This window comes from Ascaphus truei, chromosome 1, assembly GCF_040206685.1.
Source record: "Ascaphus truei isolate aAscTru1 chromosome 1, aAscTru1.hap1, whole genome shotgun sequence".
Classification (NCBI taxonomy): Eukaryota; Metazoa; Chordata; class Amphibia; order Anura; family Ascaphidae; genus Ascaphus; species Ascaphus truei.
In genome coordinates, this window is record NC_134483.1 from 188,820,547 (window position 1) to 188,837,954 (window position 17,408).

The following is a 17,408-nucleotide window of genomic DNA, read 5'->3' on the forward strand; positions in this document are numbered from 1 at the left end:
AACAAGAACTGCCTAGATTGCATTCGTATAGTCTATTTGACCTTCAATAAATAATCCCATCTATATATATGTCTCAAATAATGTTTGTGTGTGTATGTCTGCTGGACAGCTCATTGGCCTGCGGGATAGGCAGGGAGGAGCCAGGCAGGGAGAAGAGACACACACGCACACTCTCCTCACACCGTGACCACGTGCGCCTCTGACCAACACCACACACACACACACACACACACACACACACACACACACACACACACACACACACACACACACACACACACACACACACACACACACACACACACACACACACACACACACAGTGGGTGTTGAGGTTTGACCTTGCTTGGCCTCACTCTCCCCCGTCAGTCGGACCGCAGCTCACCTTCCACACACACACCCCCCTCTCCCGGTACCCCTCACCCCCCTCGCCCCCCTCACCCTCATCTAAACCCGGACGCTCCGCAACATCCCCAGCTGCACCATCACCCTCACGTGCGCCGCCCTGCACCAGCTCCCGGACGGATGGGAAGCGCGGCCCTCCTGCTCAGCAGCAAACTCCACTCCTGCATTCACCCTCATGTGCACCGGCTCCCGGACAGAGGGGAAGTGCGGCGCGGGCCTCCTGCCCTCACCCTCACGTGCACCGGCTCCCGCATGGAGGGGAAGCGCAGCGCGGCACTCCTGCCACTCTTGCCCCCCCGCCAACTTCCCGAACCCACCTCCTGCCCCAGCCAGATGCCACGAGGATATCAGTGCCAGGAGGGGAACCGTCTGCCGCTAGGAACCACTCAAGGTAAGTCACCCACCGTCTCCCACCCACGCACTGTCACCCAGTTACCCACCGTCTCCCACCCACCCACTGTCACCCAGTCAAAGTCAACCAGCCACCCACACACCCACCCACCCAGTTACCCACACATCCACCCAGTCACCCACACATCCACCCAGTCACCCACACATCCACCCAGTCACCCACACATCCACCCACTCAGTCACTCACTCACCCACACCCACCCACCCAGTCACTCACCCAACCCCACCCACCCACTCACCCACACCCACCCAGTCACTCACCCACACCCACCCAGTCACTCACTCACCCAGTCACTCACCCACACCCACCCAGTCACTCACTCACCCACACCCAACCACCCAGTCACTCACCCACACCCACCCAGTTACTCACTCAGCCACCCACCCACTTTCACTCAGTCACTCACTCACCCACCCACTTTCACTCAGTCACCCACTCACTCACCCACCCACTTTCACTCAGTCACCCACTCACTCACTCACCCACCCACTTTCACTCAGTCACCCACTTTCACTCAGTCACCCACTTTCACTCAGTCACCCACTCACTCAGTCACCCACTTTCTCTCAGTCACCCACTCTCTCAGTCACCCACTCTCAATCACCTACTCTCTCAGTCACCCACTCTCTCAGTCACCCACTCTCTGTCACCCACTCTCTCAGTCACCCACTCACCCACTCACTCAGTCACCCACTCACTCAGTCACCCAGTCACTCAGTCACCCACTCAGTCAGTCACCCACTCAGTCAGTCACCCACTCAGTCAGTCAGTCACCCACTCACCCACCCATTCAGTCACCCACTCACCCACCCATTCAGTCACCCACTCACCCACCCAGTCAGTCACCCAAAACCACCCACCCAGTCAGTCACCGACCCCACTCACCCACTCAGTCAGTCACCGACCCCACCCACCCACTCAGTCAGTCACCGACCCCAGCCACCCAGTCAGTCACTGACCCCACCCACCCACTCACCGACCGACCAAAACCCACTTACTCACCCACCCAACCCAGTCACTGACCCACCCAGTCACTGAATCTAGTCACCGACCCAGAAAAAGTCACCCAGTCACCGACCCAGTCACCGACCCAAAAAAAGTCACCCAGTCACCAACCCACCCACCGACCCAAAGTCACCCACCCACCGACCCAAAGTCACCCACCCACCCAGTCACCGACCCAAAGTCACCCACCCACTCAGTCACTGACCCACCCACCCACTCAGTCAAGTGTCACCAACCCACACAGTCACCCACACACTCAGTCAAATCAGTCACCCACCTAGCTGTCAAGGGGGGGGGAAGCCCAACCCTGTCGCCCGCCCCCCCAAAATTACATCCCGGGCAACGCCGGGTATATCAGCTAGTTCAAAATAAACTACAATAAAAAAATTGCAAATAAATATGATGTATTTGTGCCACACAAAGTTACATAATGCCCACAAAGTTTCAGACATTGGTCTCATTATTTTCATTTTGATTTTTCAACATCTCAATCCTTTTTTCGAGCCTCTCGATCCATTCATTTCGAAGCCTGGAAATGATATAAAATATAGTAAGCATATACAGTACATATTATCTATGTTACAGCATTTAACTTTAGAAAATGGTACAACAAATCTCTACTAAAGATTAGCAAAATTTCTCTTGCAAATTTGGATCCGCAGCAGATCGGTCATTTCCTTTGGTCAGCAGATTTCAGTTGATCCATCTCAATTTTAAATTTTTTTGTTATTATACACCGATAAACTCTGTGGATTCTGCAACCTGTGGACGGATTTGTAGAATCCAATCCGCAGACTCCGCAATCTGTTGGCGGATTCTTTAGAAATTGCTGAATCCGCGTATTGGATTCTACAAATCTGTCCATGGTTGTATCCAATGGTGGATTTTGATGAATCTGCGGGGATTGAAACTGCCTACATTTGTTTGCCGATTTTACACCGCAATACGGATTTTGTGTGGAAAATGCAAGAAAATCCGGGAAACAGATTTCTGCGGATTCGCCCATCTTTACTCTCTACATCTCTGCTGCAGCTTTAAGTCATATAATAGTTTTCCAATATCACAGAATAGTTGTGTTTGTGTTTGAACCCCTGTTTCATTAGGACAAAACTCTCTATTTTCCAGTGTGCTGTTATGATCGGTGGAACTGCTGTCTGATGGCACTTGTTTCATACTGTTATGTAGTCATTTCAGAAAGATCATGTACAATTTGGCAAAGGTTGATATTGATGGACATGGTCTTTTTTTCAACCCAAACTAGTTTGTGACTATGTACTGTTTATACAATCTCCCACTGGCCCCCTCTATGAATGAATACACTAAAAACTGACTACACTATTAACAACACCTCAAAACTCTTCCATAACCTTGCAAATTCTGTTGAGATTTTCTGCTTGATAATCCACATTGATAGCCAGTAGGCAACATTTCTTTGTGAGGAGAAACACTCCAATTACCACAAGTGGAGAACAGCAGTGGTAGATAGGTATTCTTTCAATGCTGAGGATTGTAATGTGCATGGTAATATGCTTTAATTAACAGTGCTATTGCAGTGTTGAAAGTATTGTATCTCACCACAGGCTTAGAAACAATGGCTTATCTACATAGTGAATTATTTTACTTCACTAAGGTACACTTGGCTCTTTTTTTCCATTTTAAAGTGCTTGGCTTAAATATCTTGGTACACATCTATCACCACATAAAATATCGCACAGAATTAGGAAGGCATTAAGAGGGCAGCACTGTTCATGAAGTGGAGCCAGCACATTTCTGACAGACTGTTTGCCGTTAATTGTTTCTATTTTGTTTTTATTCTGACTGCAGCAGCAACTGCCAGTCTATTTTTAGCTCGCATTTTTTTTCCATCTGACTAGAAAAAAATGCCAAACAGGAAAAATGTCCTGTTCTTAGAAAAGCACAGTTCTCAAAGTTTTAGTGTAGTGAACTAAATAACTTTTTGTAAACTGACCTAAAACTTTGAATAGTCCCACGTAGTTCAACAATCATTAGATTGCGCACTTAGACAAATGTAATCATGCTTAAAGCCAACACCTGCCAGTTTTGATTGAATTGGAAATGAAGTTATACTTTTCAACAAGGTCTCTGAATGGGACATGCAAATCAATGAAGCGTTTCTCCACTCGGTCCTGCTGCTTCCCTTCCAGAGACCCAATTAGGAGAATAGAAAGGAGAGGGACAGGCATTGCAAGTCAAGGTTTCGGCTAATACCATAACAACACAGAAATAGGCATAATCTATGAAAAACAAGCCTTTCCAGCTAACTGAGTTTGCAATTATGTGTAGCGCTGCTTCCCCCTCACCCCCCTCGGAGATCTGCCCTTGAGATCTGCCCTTGATACCGATGTCTGTGGGTGCAAGTACCTGTTGGTCTCCAGGAGATGCTGAGGTTTCATGATGTTGTGGGGAAACAGGACACGTTTAGGTGTGACTTCATGGTTCTTTCTCTTGCGATGTGAGCACCTCCATCTACCACAGGCTCCAGGGGTGCTGGAGGCAGTCCCTATGATAGAACCTTTTCATTCTCTCCCCAAGTAACTGCATCCTCAGACCAGAGTATATTGAACAAGAGTCTTTATTGCATTCGCTGCAGGTAGTACCTACACACAGCGAATACTCTCTTGGATCCCATGCCTCTGTGTTAGATTTGTCCTTAGTCCTTATCACAGTCCACTAGTGGGACTGTTCGTATAATCCCACCCTGCAGGGTGAGACAGCACACTTCATTCACTTGTGCTCTCTCTGTTGGCAGACTAGAACTCTCTAAATGTAGGCGTGCCTCTTCCTTAGTGCAGAAGAGGAGGGCAAAAGGTCTGCACCTGGATTGGGTAACATACAGACCCTGTCACACCCCCACTCCTGCCTCTCAAGGAAGGTGTAGAGGGGGGGTAAACCCAAGATGGACCAGACACTGCCTGCACCTACCAGGACTTACATGCCAGGGAGGGCAGATGTATAACCAGAACCAGCCATGGCTACACCCTCCCTCTGGTGAATCCAATGGTCCCCACTTGGAACCAATTTAGCAAGAACATCCATCACCTTAGGGACCTGAAATACAACGAACAGATGTTACATAACATATCACTGCAGGACGCAAACATTGACAGTACTTTTCCTTACACAGTACCCAGTGAAGAAGAACTCTGAACACCTCCCAACAAAGAGGAGTCGCTACTCTTATTGATAGAACTTACGATCAGTCTTTTTAACCACCTGTCCATCAAAAGTAGGGACCCAAACAAAATGTACCCTTATGGGCCATTTTCATTATGAAGCTCAATCCTATCTTTATAGATAGTGGACTGTGGTGTCGCACTCTCTCATGATCGTACAGATCTTAGAGTCGGTGATAAACTCTCGGTGGCTGGTTTTGGCCTCTAGATAGTCTTGCACCGCTCGCCTTAGGCATACATACCTATTGTCTTTGATCTCCTGCATAATAGGCTCTGGCACGTAAGGGAACTTATACCCGTGGGACGGTCTATAGCAGTGTACTATGACCCTATCAGGCCTACTGAGCTTCATTAACTTCCTCATACCAGCTTTACCAGGTAAACCCCAGAACACCTCTCGGTAGAGAAAAGCAGGATCTTTAGGTGTCACTACCCCTAAGCGAATTTCCTCCACCATTCTACTAAGGGCCTCTGCTATTCCTTCTGGGGAAAATTGCCATTCTTCCCACCAATGGTCCACGGTGGGCCCATTGACTAAGAGGAACCGGGTTCTCTGCATGGTAGGAGCATAACCATTAAAAACGGGGTGCCACCACTTAAGTGCCTTCCCTGATGTTTCCACAGAGTGAGGGCTACTGGACCTATTGTTCATCTTAGATGACACCCCAGAAGTTTCAGAACGTTGTGACAATTAAGACCCCATAAAAGATTTAAAGAAGCTCTGAGATCAACATTTAGGAATCTGGATAGAGGCCGGTATTTCCCCCTCAGACTCATGAGACAAACCCACATTTTCCCCAAAGTCCCAGTCTCTGAGATCAGTGGAAAAATTCAGTGACATACTAAAGCTTCTGTGTCTTGAATAGGCACTCTTTAGATCAATAACCATGAATGTATCACCACCAGCACGGCCTGATGGAACAGGCCCGGCAGGATCCTGTACCCGGTCACTAGGCTTGGGCTTACCATGGCCCCTAAAGGTCTTAGTTGAGGTAGTAGCAAGGGTCATTAATGAAGTTTTGGCTAAAAGAACAGGGGGGGGCCTCGCAATGTCCTGAGCAGTGTCCCGTTTTGAAGGCCTATCCCCATCCATTACCTCCGGTGTGGATATAATGTCATTGGCATGGATACTGCGACCCCTTCCCCTATGAGCCAAGTATCTCTGTTGATCAGTTGGGGACAGAGAGGTAGTCATGATCGGAAGTTCCACTCGCCATTCCAGAGTTGCTTCAGTTGCTTTACTGGTGACATCAGATCTCGCAAGATCTATGTAGGTGAGCTGGTCCCGCTCAAGAAACAGAGCCACATCTGACAGCGCTGGAAGTGCATCATGGCTCCTCATGCTGAGCAAGGCGCCGCCCGGCATCTCCTCGTGGTAGGCCGCAGAAGAAGCTTGGAAAGAGTAAGTAGACAAGGCCTCAACGCTCTGATGGTCTGGAAGGCCCGCAGGTTCCACTGTATCCGCCGCGGATAGTTCTATCTCTGCGCTGGGAGCCTTCAGTTGTGTGGGACTCCTCCGGGGCTCAGAACGCATCATCGTCTGCTGAGGGGACATCTGAGGATCCGGACTCAGCCGATCTGCTCCCCAGGTGGGTGATCTTTCCTCCACAGGATGGCTGTAGTGTGGTTCAGCTGGACACCATGGCTCTGACTCCCGGCTAGCGACATCATCTTCAGATGGGAGTAGGGTATCCACATGCCCTGGAGAAGCCTCAGGGTACGCCCCAGCATAGGCTTTACTTTTGGGCAAGGATCCAGGTAACCCCCTCCCTGGTGTAGCTTCAGAGAGGTTCCCCCTTCCTTATCCTGCTGTGTGGCACTGAAAGCCTGCCCAGTTACTGCATCTCAGCAGTGCCTCTAATTGTAGCGCTGCTTACCCCCCTCCCCCTTTGGGAGATCTGCCTTGCTACTGGTGTCTGTGGGTGCATCAAGGAGATGCTGAGGTTCCGCGATGTTGTGGGGAAACAGGACAGGCTTTAGGTGTGACTTCATGGTTCTTTCTCTTGTAAAAACAGAAAAAATACTGTGCTCTACTACCTAACTAACTACTGGGATTTATAGTAAATGAATATACACAGTGCAGTGACTAAACCATAAAATATGTGATAAAGGATTATACCACAGCTCCCATAGTGAGATATATAAAAATAAATAAATTGTATCACATAACCGTGTTGAGGATACAGGCGTCTGCTGCTATAAACACAGGGGGTGGCTCAGCACCCCACACACAGTAAGAAAATGGAAACAAAAGAAAACAGCCAAATGGTGAAGCAAGTTCAACAATATAATTCAAATTAAAGGGGTAATATATCTGCGTACATAATAAAGGTTGGTAAAGTGCATTTAGTGTGTATCACACTGTTTACCACTCGGCAGCTGTCGTCAGGAGTGTCAGGTGCTTGCTTCTCTCAGCTAGTGCCACTCCGTTGGTTCTGGGGTAGGACGTCAATCTTTTGCTCCCAAAGGGGTTTCCCTTCACGCAGCCAGGTTCAGCTGAAGGTATTGGTGCTCGGTGAGATCACTCCGGCTTCCAGGCCATCTGGAACAGCTCCTATACCTCAGCAGGTGGATCCTCTGCACGGATGTTAGACCACAGCTTGCAGGGGCACACTTGGCGTGCCACGATGCCGCTCCGTCGCGGGACGCTGTGTGATGATGTCACTGTCTCCACAGCAGTGGTGGAATCGGCAGGGAGGTGATACAGTCTCTCAGAGTCTCTCACAAAGGCCCAAAACAGCACACAGGATTGGTAAAATCAGGGAAAAGCCAATGAATAGGCAATAGCCAATATAAGCAGATATATGGCAATAGAAAATAACATCCAACGCGTTTCGTAGAATTAACTACTTCTTCAGGGATAATAATTAGGCCATTACCCAGAGGTCTTATATACCTCACAGAGATACCTTATTGGTTGACCAATTAAGAATAAACCAATCATCTAAAATAGGTAATGGTCAGTGTGATAGGGAAGATGTATAACTTACTTTTAAAACAACAACTTTATTAACAATAGGAAAAATACATATTAAATTAAAACTTACATATAGACAAAACCTAGCATAAATAATTAAAAACATGCTGGAATAAAAGAAACACAATATTAGTTGACTTAAAATAGACACCATCATTAATTATATAAAAAGATGTAGCTAGAAATAAAGAATAGAACGAAGCAAGGAAAACAGAGATACAAAGATCAATAGTACATCCCCTAGGTTCAAAGGGGCGGAGGGCTAAAGATTTAATAAAGTGCCCAAATGTCCACCCCTTAGGGGACATAGTATCTAACTTGTGTATCCAATATGTCTCTTTGGAAGATAGTATTTTGACTCTGTCCCCACCTCTTCTATTTACAGGAATAAACTGAATCCCCTTAAAAGTGAGACTTGATGGATCTTTATTATGGTGTACCAAAAAGTGCCTGGATACACTATGTTTTTCGAAACCATTTTTAATATTTCTGACGTGTTCCTGGATACGGACGTTAAGGCTGCGTTTGGTTCTGCCTACGTATTGATACCCACACGCACATTCCAATAAGTATACAATATGTGTGGATGTACATAAAATAAAGTCATCAATATTAAAAACTTCCTTTGTGATTTGCGAATAAAATGTATGTTTGTCAGGATGTTGGTATTTACAAATAGTGCACTAACCACAGATATAGTTGCCCTTTGGTTTAGGCCCTAGCCAATTCTTTTGCGATGTGGTATTATTATTACTTATAAAAACATCACTAGGTGCTAACAAGTTTTTGATATTTTTGGCTCTCCTATAAATAAACCGTGGTTTAGTATTTAGATGTGATCCCAAAATGGGATCATTGCACAATATACCCCAGTGTTTATTAAAAACCTTTTCAATGTCCCTATGAACAGAATTAAAATCTGTAATGAAGGCCACATTAAGAGTGTCATTTTTTATATTTTGACCTTCTTTGTTTTTTGTCTTGGATCTATTTTGAATTAGCATATCCTTACGATCCATATTACGTACCCTTATGATCTCTCTTTCTAGAAGTTCCTTAGGATATCCCCTCTCTCTAAATCTCAGAAATAATTTATTAGCCTGTTTGTTGAAAACTTCTAAACTACTACAGTTACGTCTGAGTCTGAAAAATTGCCCCCCTGGTATATTGTTTATCCATGTTTTTTTGTGATTACTATTCGCCATCAGCAAGTTACTAGTATCCACCTCCCTAAAGAAGGTCTCAGTCGCCACAGTGCCATCCATTTTAGAAGTAAGTCTTAAGTCCAAAAAATCTATCTGGGTGGCATCCACCTTGTGTGTGAACTCAAGGTTGTAGTCATTCCTGTTCAGGTTAGCTACAAATGCACTGGCTGAATCGTAATCACCATCCCACACACACAGGATGTCGTCTATGTAGCGTCTCCACACAACGACATTCCTGTGGTATGGTTTGTCGGGCATAATGAACTGAGACTCCCACCTTCCCACATACAGGTTTGCGAAGCTGGGGGCAAACCTAGTACCCATTGCAGTTCCGCAAACCTGCAGGTAGAAAGTGGAGAGAAACAGGAAATAGTTATGTTTCAATATGAAACTAATAGACTCTAGAATAAATTCACTATTTAATGGATGCAAGGTGGAGTCTAATTCCAAAAAGGAATTGACAGCATCCAACCCTTTCTGGTGAGGTATATTAGTGTAAAGGGATTTTATGTCACATGTAATCCATACATATGAACTTTTCCATTTGAAATCTTGAAATAAGTTTAGAACTGCTGTAGAGTCCTTCAGATAAGAGGTTAATTTTCCAACATACGGTTGGAGAAAGAAATCGACATATTGACTAAGGTTGGCTGACATAGATTGTATACCTTACACAATTGGGCGTCCAGGTGGGTCAACCAAAGCCTTATGATTTTTTGGCAGATGGTAGAATATGGGGATCCTTGGAAATTCAGAAAATAAAAAAGCAAACTCTGTTGTGGTGGTGACGGTGTGACTACGAAAAAGAAGCTTTAAGGCTTCTTAACGATACATCATCCTATGTGAAATTGCCCAAAGACCCTACAGCTGAATATCTAAGGGTGCTCAAAGCACTATTAGATAACGCAGTAGCCTTATCCGTCATCACCACAACAGAGTTTGCTTTCTTATTTTCTGAATTTCCAAGGATCCCCATATTCTACCATCTGCCAAAAATTCATAAGGCTTTGGTTGACCCACCAGGACGCCCAATTGTGTCAGGTATACAATCTATGTCAGCCAACCTTAGTCAATATGTCGATTTCTTTCTCCAACCGTATGTTGGAAAATTAACCTCTTATCTGAAGGACTCTACAGCAGTTCTAAACTTATTTCAAGATTTCAAATGGAAAAGTTCATATGTATGGATTACATGTGACATAAAATCCCTTTACACTAATATACCTCACCAGAAAGGGTTGGATGCTGTCAATTCCTTTTTGGAATTAGACTCTACCTTGCATCCATTAAATAGGGAATTTATTCTAGAGTCTATTAGTTTCATATTGAAACATAACTATTTCCTGTTTCTCTCCAATTTCTACCTGCAGGTTTGTGGAACTGCAATGGGTACTAGGTTTGCCCCCAGCTTCGCAAACCTGTATGTGGGAAGGTGGGAGTCTCAGTTCATTATGCCCGACAAACCATACCACAGGAATGTCGTTGTGTGGAGACGCTACATAGACGACATCCTGTGTGTGTGGGATGGTGATTATGATTCAGCCAGTGCATTTGTAGCTAACCTGAACAGGAATGACTACAACCTTGAGTTCACACACAAGGTGGATGCCACCCAGATAGATTTTTTGGACTTAAGACAAAATGGATGGCACTGTGGAGACCGAGACCTTCTTTAAGGAGGTGGATACTAGTAACTTGCTGATGGCGAATAGTAATCACAAAAAAACATGGATAAACAATATACCAGGGGGGCAATTTGTCAGACTCGGACGTAACTGTAGTAGTTTAGAAGTTTTCAACAAACAGGCTAATAAATTATTTCTGAGATTTAGAGAGAGGGGATATCCTAAGGAACTTCTAGAAAGAGAGATCATAAGGGTACGTCATATGGATCGTAAGGATATGCTAATTCAAAATAGATCCAAGACAAAAAACAAAGAAGGTCAAAATATAAAAAATGACACTCTTAATGTGGCCTTCATTACAGATTTTAATTCTGTTCATAGGGACATTGAAAAGGTTTTTAATAAACACTGGGGTATATTGTGCAATGATCCCATTTTGGGATCACATCTAAATACTAAACCACGGTTTATTTATAGGAGAGCCAAAAATATCAAAAACTTGTTAGCACCTAGTGATGTTTTTATAAGTAATAATAATACCACATCGCAAAAGAATTGGCTAGGGCCTAAACCAAAGGGCAACTATATCTGTGGTAAGTGCACTATTTGTAAATACCAACATCCTGACAAACATACATTTTATTCGCAAATCACAAAGGAAGTTTTTAATATTGATGACTTTATTTTATGTACATCCACACATATTGTATACTTATTGGAATGTGCGTGTGGGTATCAATACGTAGGCAGAACCAAACGCAGCCTTAACGTCCGTATCCAGGAACACGTCAGAAATATTAAAAATGGTTTCGAAAAACATAGTGTATCCAGGCACTTTTTGGTACACCATAATAAAGATCCGTCAAGTCTCACTTTTAAGGGGATTCAGTTTATTCCTGTAAATAGAAGAGGTGGGGACAGAGTCAAAATACTATCTTCCAAAGAGACATATTGGATACACAAGTTAGATACTATGTCCCCTAAGGGGTGGACATTTGGGCACTTTATTAAATCTTTAGCCCTCCGCCCCTTTGAACCTAGGGGATGTACTATTGATCTTTGTATCTCTGTTTTCCTTGCTTCGTTCTATTCTTTATTTCTAGCTACATCTTTTTATATACTTAATGATGGTGTCTATTTTAAGTCAACTAATATTGTGTTTCTTTTATTCCAGCATGTTTTTAATTATTTATGCTAGGTTTTGTCTATATGTAAGTTTTAATTTAATATGTATTTTTCCTTTTGTTAATAAAGTTGTTGTTTTCAAAGTAAGTTATACATCTTCCCTATCACACTGACCATTACCTATTTTAGATGATTGGTTTATTCTTAATTGGTCAACCAATAAGGTATCTCTGTGAGGTATATAAGACCTCTGGGTAATGGCCTAATTATTATCCCTGAAGAAGTAGTTAATTCTACGAAACGCGTTGGATGTTATTTTCTATTGCCATATATCTGCTTATATTGGCTATTGCCTATTCATTGGCTTTTCCCTGATTTTACCAATCCTGTGTGCTGTTTTGGGCCTTTGTGAGAGACTCTGAGAGACTGTATCACCTCCCTGCCGATTCCACCACTGCTGTGGAGACAGTGACGTCATCACACAGCGTCCCGCGACGGAGCGGCATCGTGGCACGCCGAGTGTGCCCCTGCAAGCTGTGGTCTAACCTCCGTGCAGAGGATCCACCTGCTGAGGTATAGGAGCTGCTCCAGATGGCCTGGAAGCCGGAGTGATCTCACCGAGCACCAATACCTTCAGCTGAACCTGGCTGCGTGAAGGGAAACCCCCTTGGGAGCAAAAGATTGATGTCCTGCCCCAGAACCAACGGAGTGGTACTAGCTGAGAGAAGCAAGCACCTGACTCTCCTGACGACAGCTGCCGAGTGGTAAACAGTGTGATACACACTAAATGCACTTTACCAACCTTTATTATGTACGCAGATATATTACCCCTTTAATTTGAATTATATTGTTGAACTTGCTTCACCATTGGGCGTTGTGCGCTGTTTTCTTGTAATGTGAGTGCATCCATCTACCACAGGCTCCAGGGGTGCTGGAAGCAGTCCCCATGATAGAACCTTTTAATTCTCTCCCCAAGTAACTGCATCCTCAGACCACAGTATATTGAACAGGAATCTTTATTGCATCCACTGCAGGCAGTACCTAAACACAGTGAATACTCTCTTGGACCCCATGCCTCTGTGTTAGATTTGTCCTTAGTCCTTATCACAGTCCCCTAGTGGGACTGTTCGTATTATCCCACCCTGCAGGGTGAGACAGCACACTTCCCTCACTTGTGCTCTTTCCGTTGGCAGACTAGAACGCTCTAAATTTAGGCGTGCCTCTTCCTTAGTGCAGAAGGGGAGGGTCTGCACCTGGATTGGGCAACACACAGACCCTGTTATGGCTACATATGTTAATTTAAGTATTTGAAAATACTAGTAGGTCTCTTGTTATTAAAAAAATTTAAATATCTATTATTCAGATTTAGGTCCACAAGCATAAACAGTGCAAAGCCATAAGCCTTATGGCCGTTCACTGAAATAGACTGTCAAGATGTAATGTAACTTAGGACCACTTAGTAAATATGGTTCTTCGGCTGGAAGTCATCAAAGTGCGACACAGAAAAATCAAGTCAATGTTTGGTTACCGCTAAATTGCCAAATGGTATCCCTTTGTGCTCCTTATGACTACCGGCCTTAATCCCTGAAAGCAGAAATGTCCCCTAATAAATTCTTTTTTTTTTGGTTACAGAATCAGAACTGGGGAATTCCTGGAGCTGAACCCACAAAGGGCTGATCATGAAAAAGTTCAACTGGAAGCCCCCTGTTTTTATTTAATCTCTGTTTTCTTTCATAATTGGAACTGAAAGGAATAGGGATGTTCAGCTACGGGTGTCCCCTAAAATCAGATTATGCAAAAAAACGAGGATATTTACCTTTTTCATGCTGCTAATTCTGGTTTCAAGACTCACTCCTATGGGCCAATTGGATGCTGCAATGTCATCAGAAGATGATCTAGCAGCCTCCTATTGGACAACCCTTGCCGCCATCTTTGATTTTGCTTTAATTTTAACCAGGAGTCCCTGTTTGATGACTTTTTATGCTTTAGTGTTCATGTGGATGGATTGTGTAATTTAAAGAGCTTCAATATTCTTTGTAAGACGAGACGGATATTGCACAGGTTCAACAGATTGTGATCTGATGTGGTCTTCTAGGAGGAAATGTATTTCAGGATCAAAGTTAACTGCAGTTTTAAAAATAGATGTTACCATGGTAATATGACTATATAGTCATGTACACTTCCAGCTACAGGATTATTATTTTTTCACGGGAAGAACAGAATATTGAATTTAGGGACAACCAGGAAAGAATGTGCTGGTTTGAGGTTATTTACCTGTTTTTACAAGTGTTTTACAGTGTACTAACACACTCACACATATCTAGTTAGAAATTCATAGGCATCTATTCAATGTGCTGTGAAAGCGCTCACCAGAACTGGAGTAGAGAGCACTGAAATGAATTGGACTAAAATGGTCTCTGGAACAAGAAAGCAGCTTCACAGCATGATGTATAAGAGACTATCCTCTAACTTTAATTCTTTTTTTTGCCTATTTACTGTGTATTTGATTATATGTTCTGCTGAACATAGAAATGCAGTTTTCTTTGTTGCTCCTTAATGCCACCTAGTGTTTATAGAGAGGGGCATATTAGCAGTTAGTCACTGAATACAGAGCTATAAAATGCCATAGGAATTTGATATGTTTCTTATAAGAAGTTAACTAGTATATTGACACATTCCACATTGATAATTTTAAGTTCTTTCTTACTTCTGCAAAGCACTTCTTTGTTGCCTGGCTGTTTCATTGTACCGCTCTTCAGTTTGCTTTTGGATTGTCTCTTCCCAAAAGTTTTTCAATTGACAAGTCTCCAGAGCAAGAATTTCAATACGCACATACTGACTGTTCATTTTCTGAAAACAAAATACCAATAAAACACTGCAGTGTGCAAGGTCATAGAACCAGCTGATTCATAGAAACATGGCTTTAAATAAAGAGTATACATGTGTTAATAGTTGGGTGGCTATATGGGCCCATATTTATAAAGCAGTCACCGTAAGACACCTCTAGCCTATATTCTTGAATGAGCTACAGTATAAGGTGTCTTCCATCTCTAGAAGGTGCCTTTTAGCAGAACACTGCTTTGTAAATACAGAATAGGCCATGATATCATGAATAAATGTAGAAGATTTTCTCTGTTTCATTTAAGCTCACTTTTGGTCATTTTACTAGAGATGGCACATTTTTTGCAAACATTCGAAGCCACAGCTTATTTGCAAGTTCCTTTCAGCTGTGCATTTTCACCTGTTAGTCTCAAAAAGGCAGATTCAGGTTTTTTTTTTTTTTTTTGCCAATCACTGAAAATCCGCAGACAAATTAAGACATTTTAGAATCCAAATCCGCAAACAAATTTTAAAACTTCATTTTGGGAAGTACAAATATAGATACAAAACCTGGCGCATGTGTAAAAATGTGTATATAGTCCAATAAAGGATATAGTGATAAATAGTCCTAATTCTTGCAAGCTTGATTGGTCAGCCGGTGAGAAGTAGACTCAAAATCACAGTTCATAAAGCAGAACAGTCCTATATATGTAGGGTAACAATACATTGTGAAGAGGACTGTTCTGCTTTATGAACTGTGATTTTGAGTCTACTTCTCACCGGCTGACCAATCAAGCTTGCAAGAATTAGGACTATTTATCACTATATCCTTTATTGGACTATATACACATTTTTACACATGCGCCAGGTTTTGTATCTATATTTGTATTTTTATGTTATGTTTTGAGGTATATTATGGGATATTCCTCAATAGATTACCAGGCTGCTTAGAATTTGTGCACTGCACTGTATTATTTTAGGTTAAGCGCTTGTCACAGTATATTTGTATTTTTATCTATTCATTTTGGGAAGAATTTATAAATAAGCGTGCAGCCTCAAGTTTAAGTCATTGTGTACTTGGGTTTAGCTTGGTGTGGATTGCTTAGGGCTGCTGTAGTACTGCTAGTGCTGTGCAGTTATAGATAAAATATTTGATTAGATAATAACATTATTTACTTAATAATACTTGTGGCATTTAACTGTCACTGACTGGACTGTCCCCTGTTTGTGTCCACTCCCTGGGCTCAGCAGACTGGGCTCTACTGTACTGTCTCTGTGTCTATTTTATTATATAGCAGTATATTAATAGTAATAATAATAACAACAACAACAATAAATATGTGTCAATTAATTTGAAGAGGGGTTAAACATTTAGTTTCTGCACCCAGTGTGCCACAGTGCCAGTGCGCACCCCACATAGGTCAGCCACTGCCGTTTGTCAGTACCACTGCCAGTTCCACAGTAACAACAGCAGCACCCAGGAAAACCATAGGAAGAACACTGAAGTGCGAAAGCAGCATCAAGAGTAAAATCACACATCATCACCTCCCTTTTTACCTTTTTCTTAAGTCTCTCGCTCTCATCGTATCTCATATATACAAAAAAACAAACAAAAAGAAGAGAGTGCGGCTCCCATAGCATAATACTGTAAAAATAGTTTTAATAAATGCTCATTGCATAGATCACGGCCACTCAAAATGTTAAAAATCAATATAGGCAAGGAACTCAAAGCAGAATCTTTTGAACGTCCCCCGTTCCTCCGTCTGATGCGCCGTACCCACGTGTCATGAGACATGTGAATGTGCTCACAAGTGATCTTTTTATTTGCTATATGCTATACGGTGGAGGATTCTTATTGCCTTTTTCGCCCACATAACTTCAAATGTGATGATATATACAGTATATATTTATAAAATATTAACCATTCCCTCCCAAAAATAAATGCTCTCTCTCTCCCTGCCTGCTATTCCACCCAATGTCTGCTGCCTCTTACCTGTGCCTGGCCGGCTTCTGTCTACACCCTCCCGGCCTACCCACACACTAACCCAGCCACCAGCCCAGTCCCACATACCCTCTCCCTTCCCGGGATCGGATTTTGACTAATTCGCCAATCTCTACTTTTTTTATATAAATTTAGCACATGCTGTTACTGTTACTTTTTTTAAAAAAAATATTATTAGTCTGGTATTATAATATCTACAGGTGTCCTCAAAATAACTCCACCTGTCTTTCATATGCAGCTTAGTTATGAAATTGGAATCCTCTACTGAAAGTAAAACAAAGTAGCCTGCTAATAAATCGACCAAGTGGATCTCAGAAAATAGGATTTCACAGGAGAGGAAATGTGCTACTGTGCAGCCGGTGATACAGCATCATCTGTTATTATACCCAGAGTGGAATATCTTACGCAGATATGCAAAATATTCACCTGATTTCATAACCAAGCAAAATTCACCTATATTTTTTGTTAACATTGTTTTTTGTAAAAACCACAGACTTTGCAAGCCGAGTATTGCAAATTCATCAGAATTTCTCTTAATTTTCCAATTTTTCTTACATTTTGCTCTAATTTATCTAACTGCAGAGACTATAAGTATGGCACATACCTGTACACCTCTTACCCCTTTATGGGAAGAGTCT

At 43.0% G+C, this 17,408-nt stretch overlaps 1 protein-coding gene across 2 annotated transcripts in view; it reads right to left on the reverse strand.

The window, feature by feature from the left end:
* Positions 1–2,042: 2,042 nt before the first annotated feature.
* Positions 2,043–17,408, reverse strand: part of LOC142469980 (protein FAM240B-like) — an 81,028-nt gene continuing 65,662 nt past the window's right edge. For both annotated transcript variants that reach the window (XM_075576808.1, XM_075576799.1), the window contains 2 exons: positions 14,656–14,798; positions 2,043–2,351 (listed from right to left, as the gene is read on the reverse strand). In XM_075576808.1, coding sequence (XP_075432923.1) covers positions 2,267–2,351; positions 14,656–14,795 — 225 coding nt within the window. In that variant the 5' untranslated portion in view covers positions 14,796–14,798 and the 3' untranslated portion in view covers positions 2,043–2,266. The remainder of the gene's footprint in view (positions 2,352–14,655; positions 14,799–17,408) is intronic.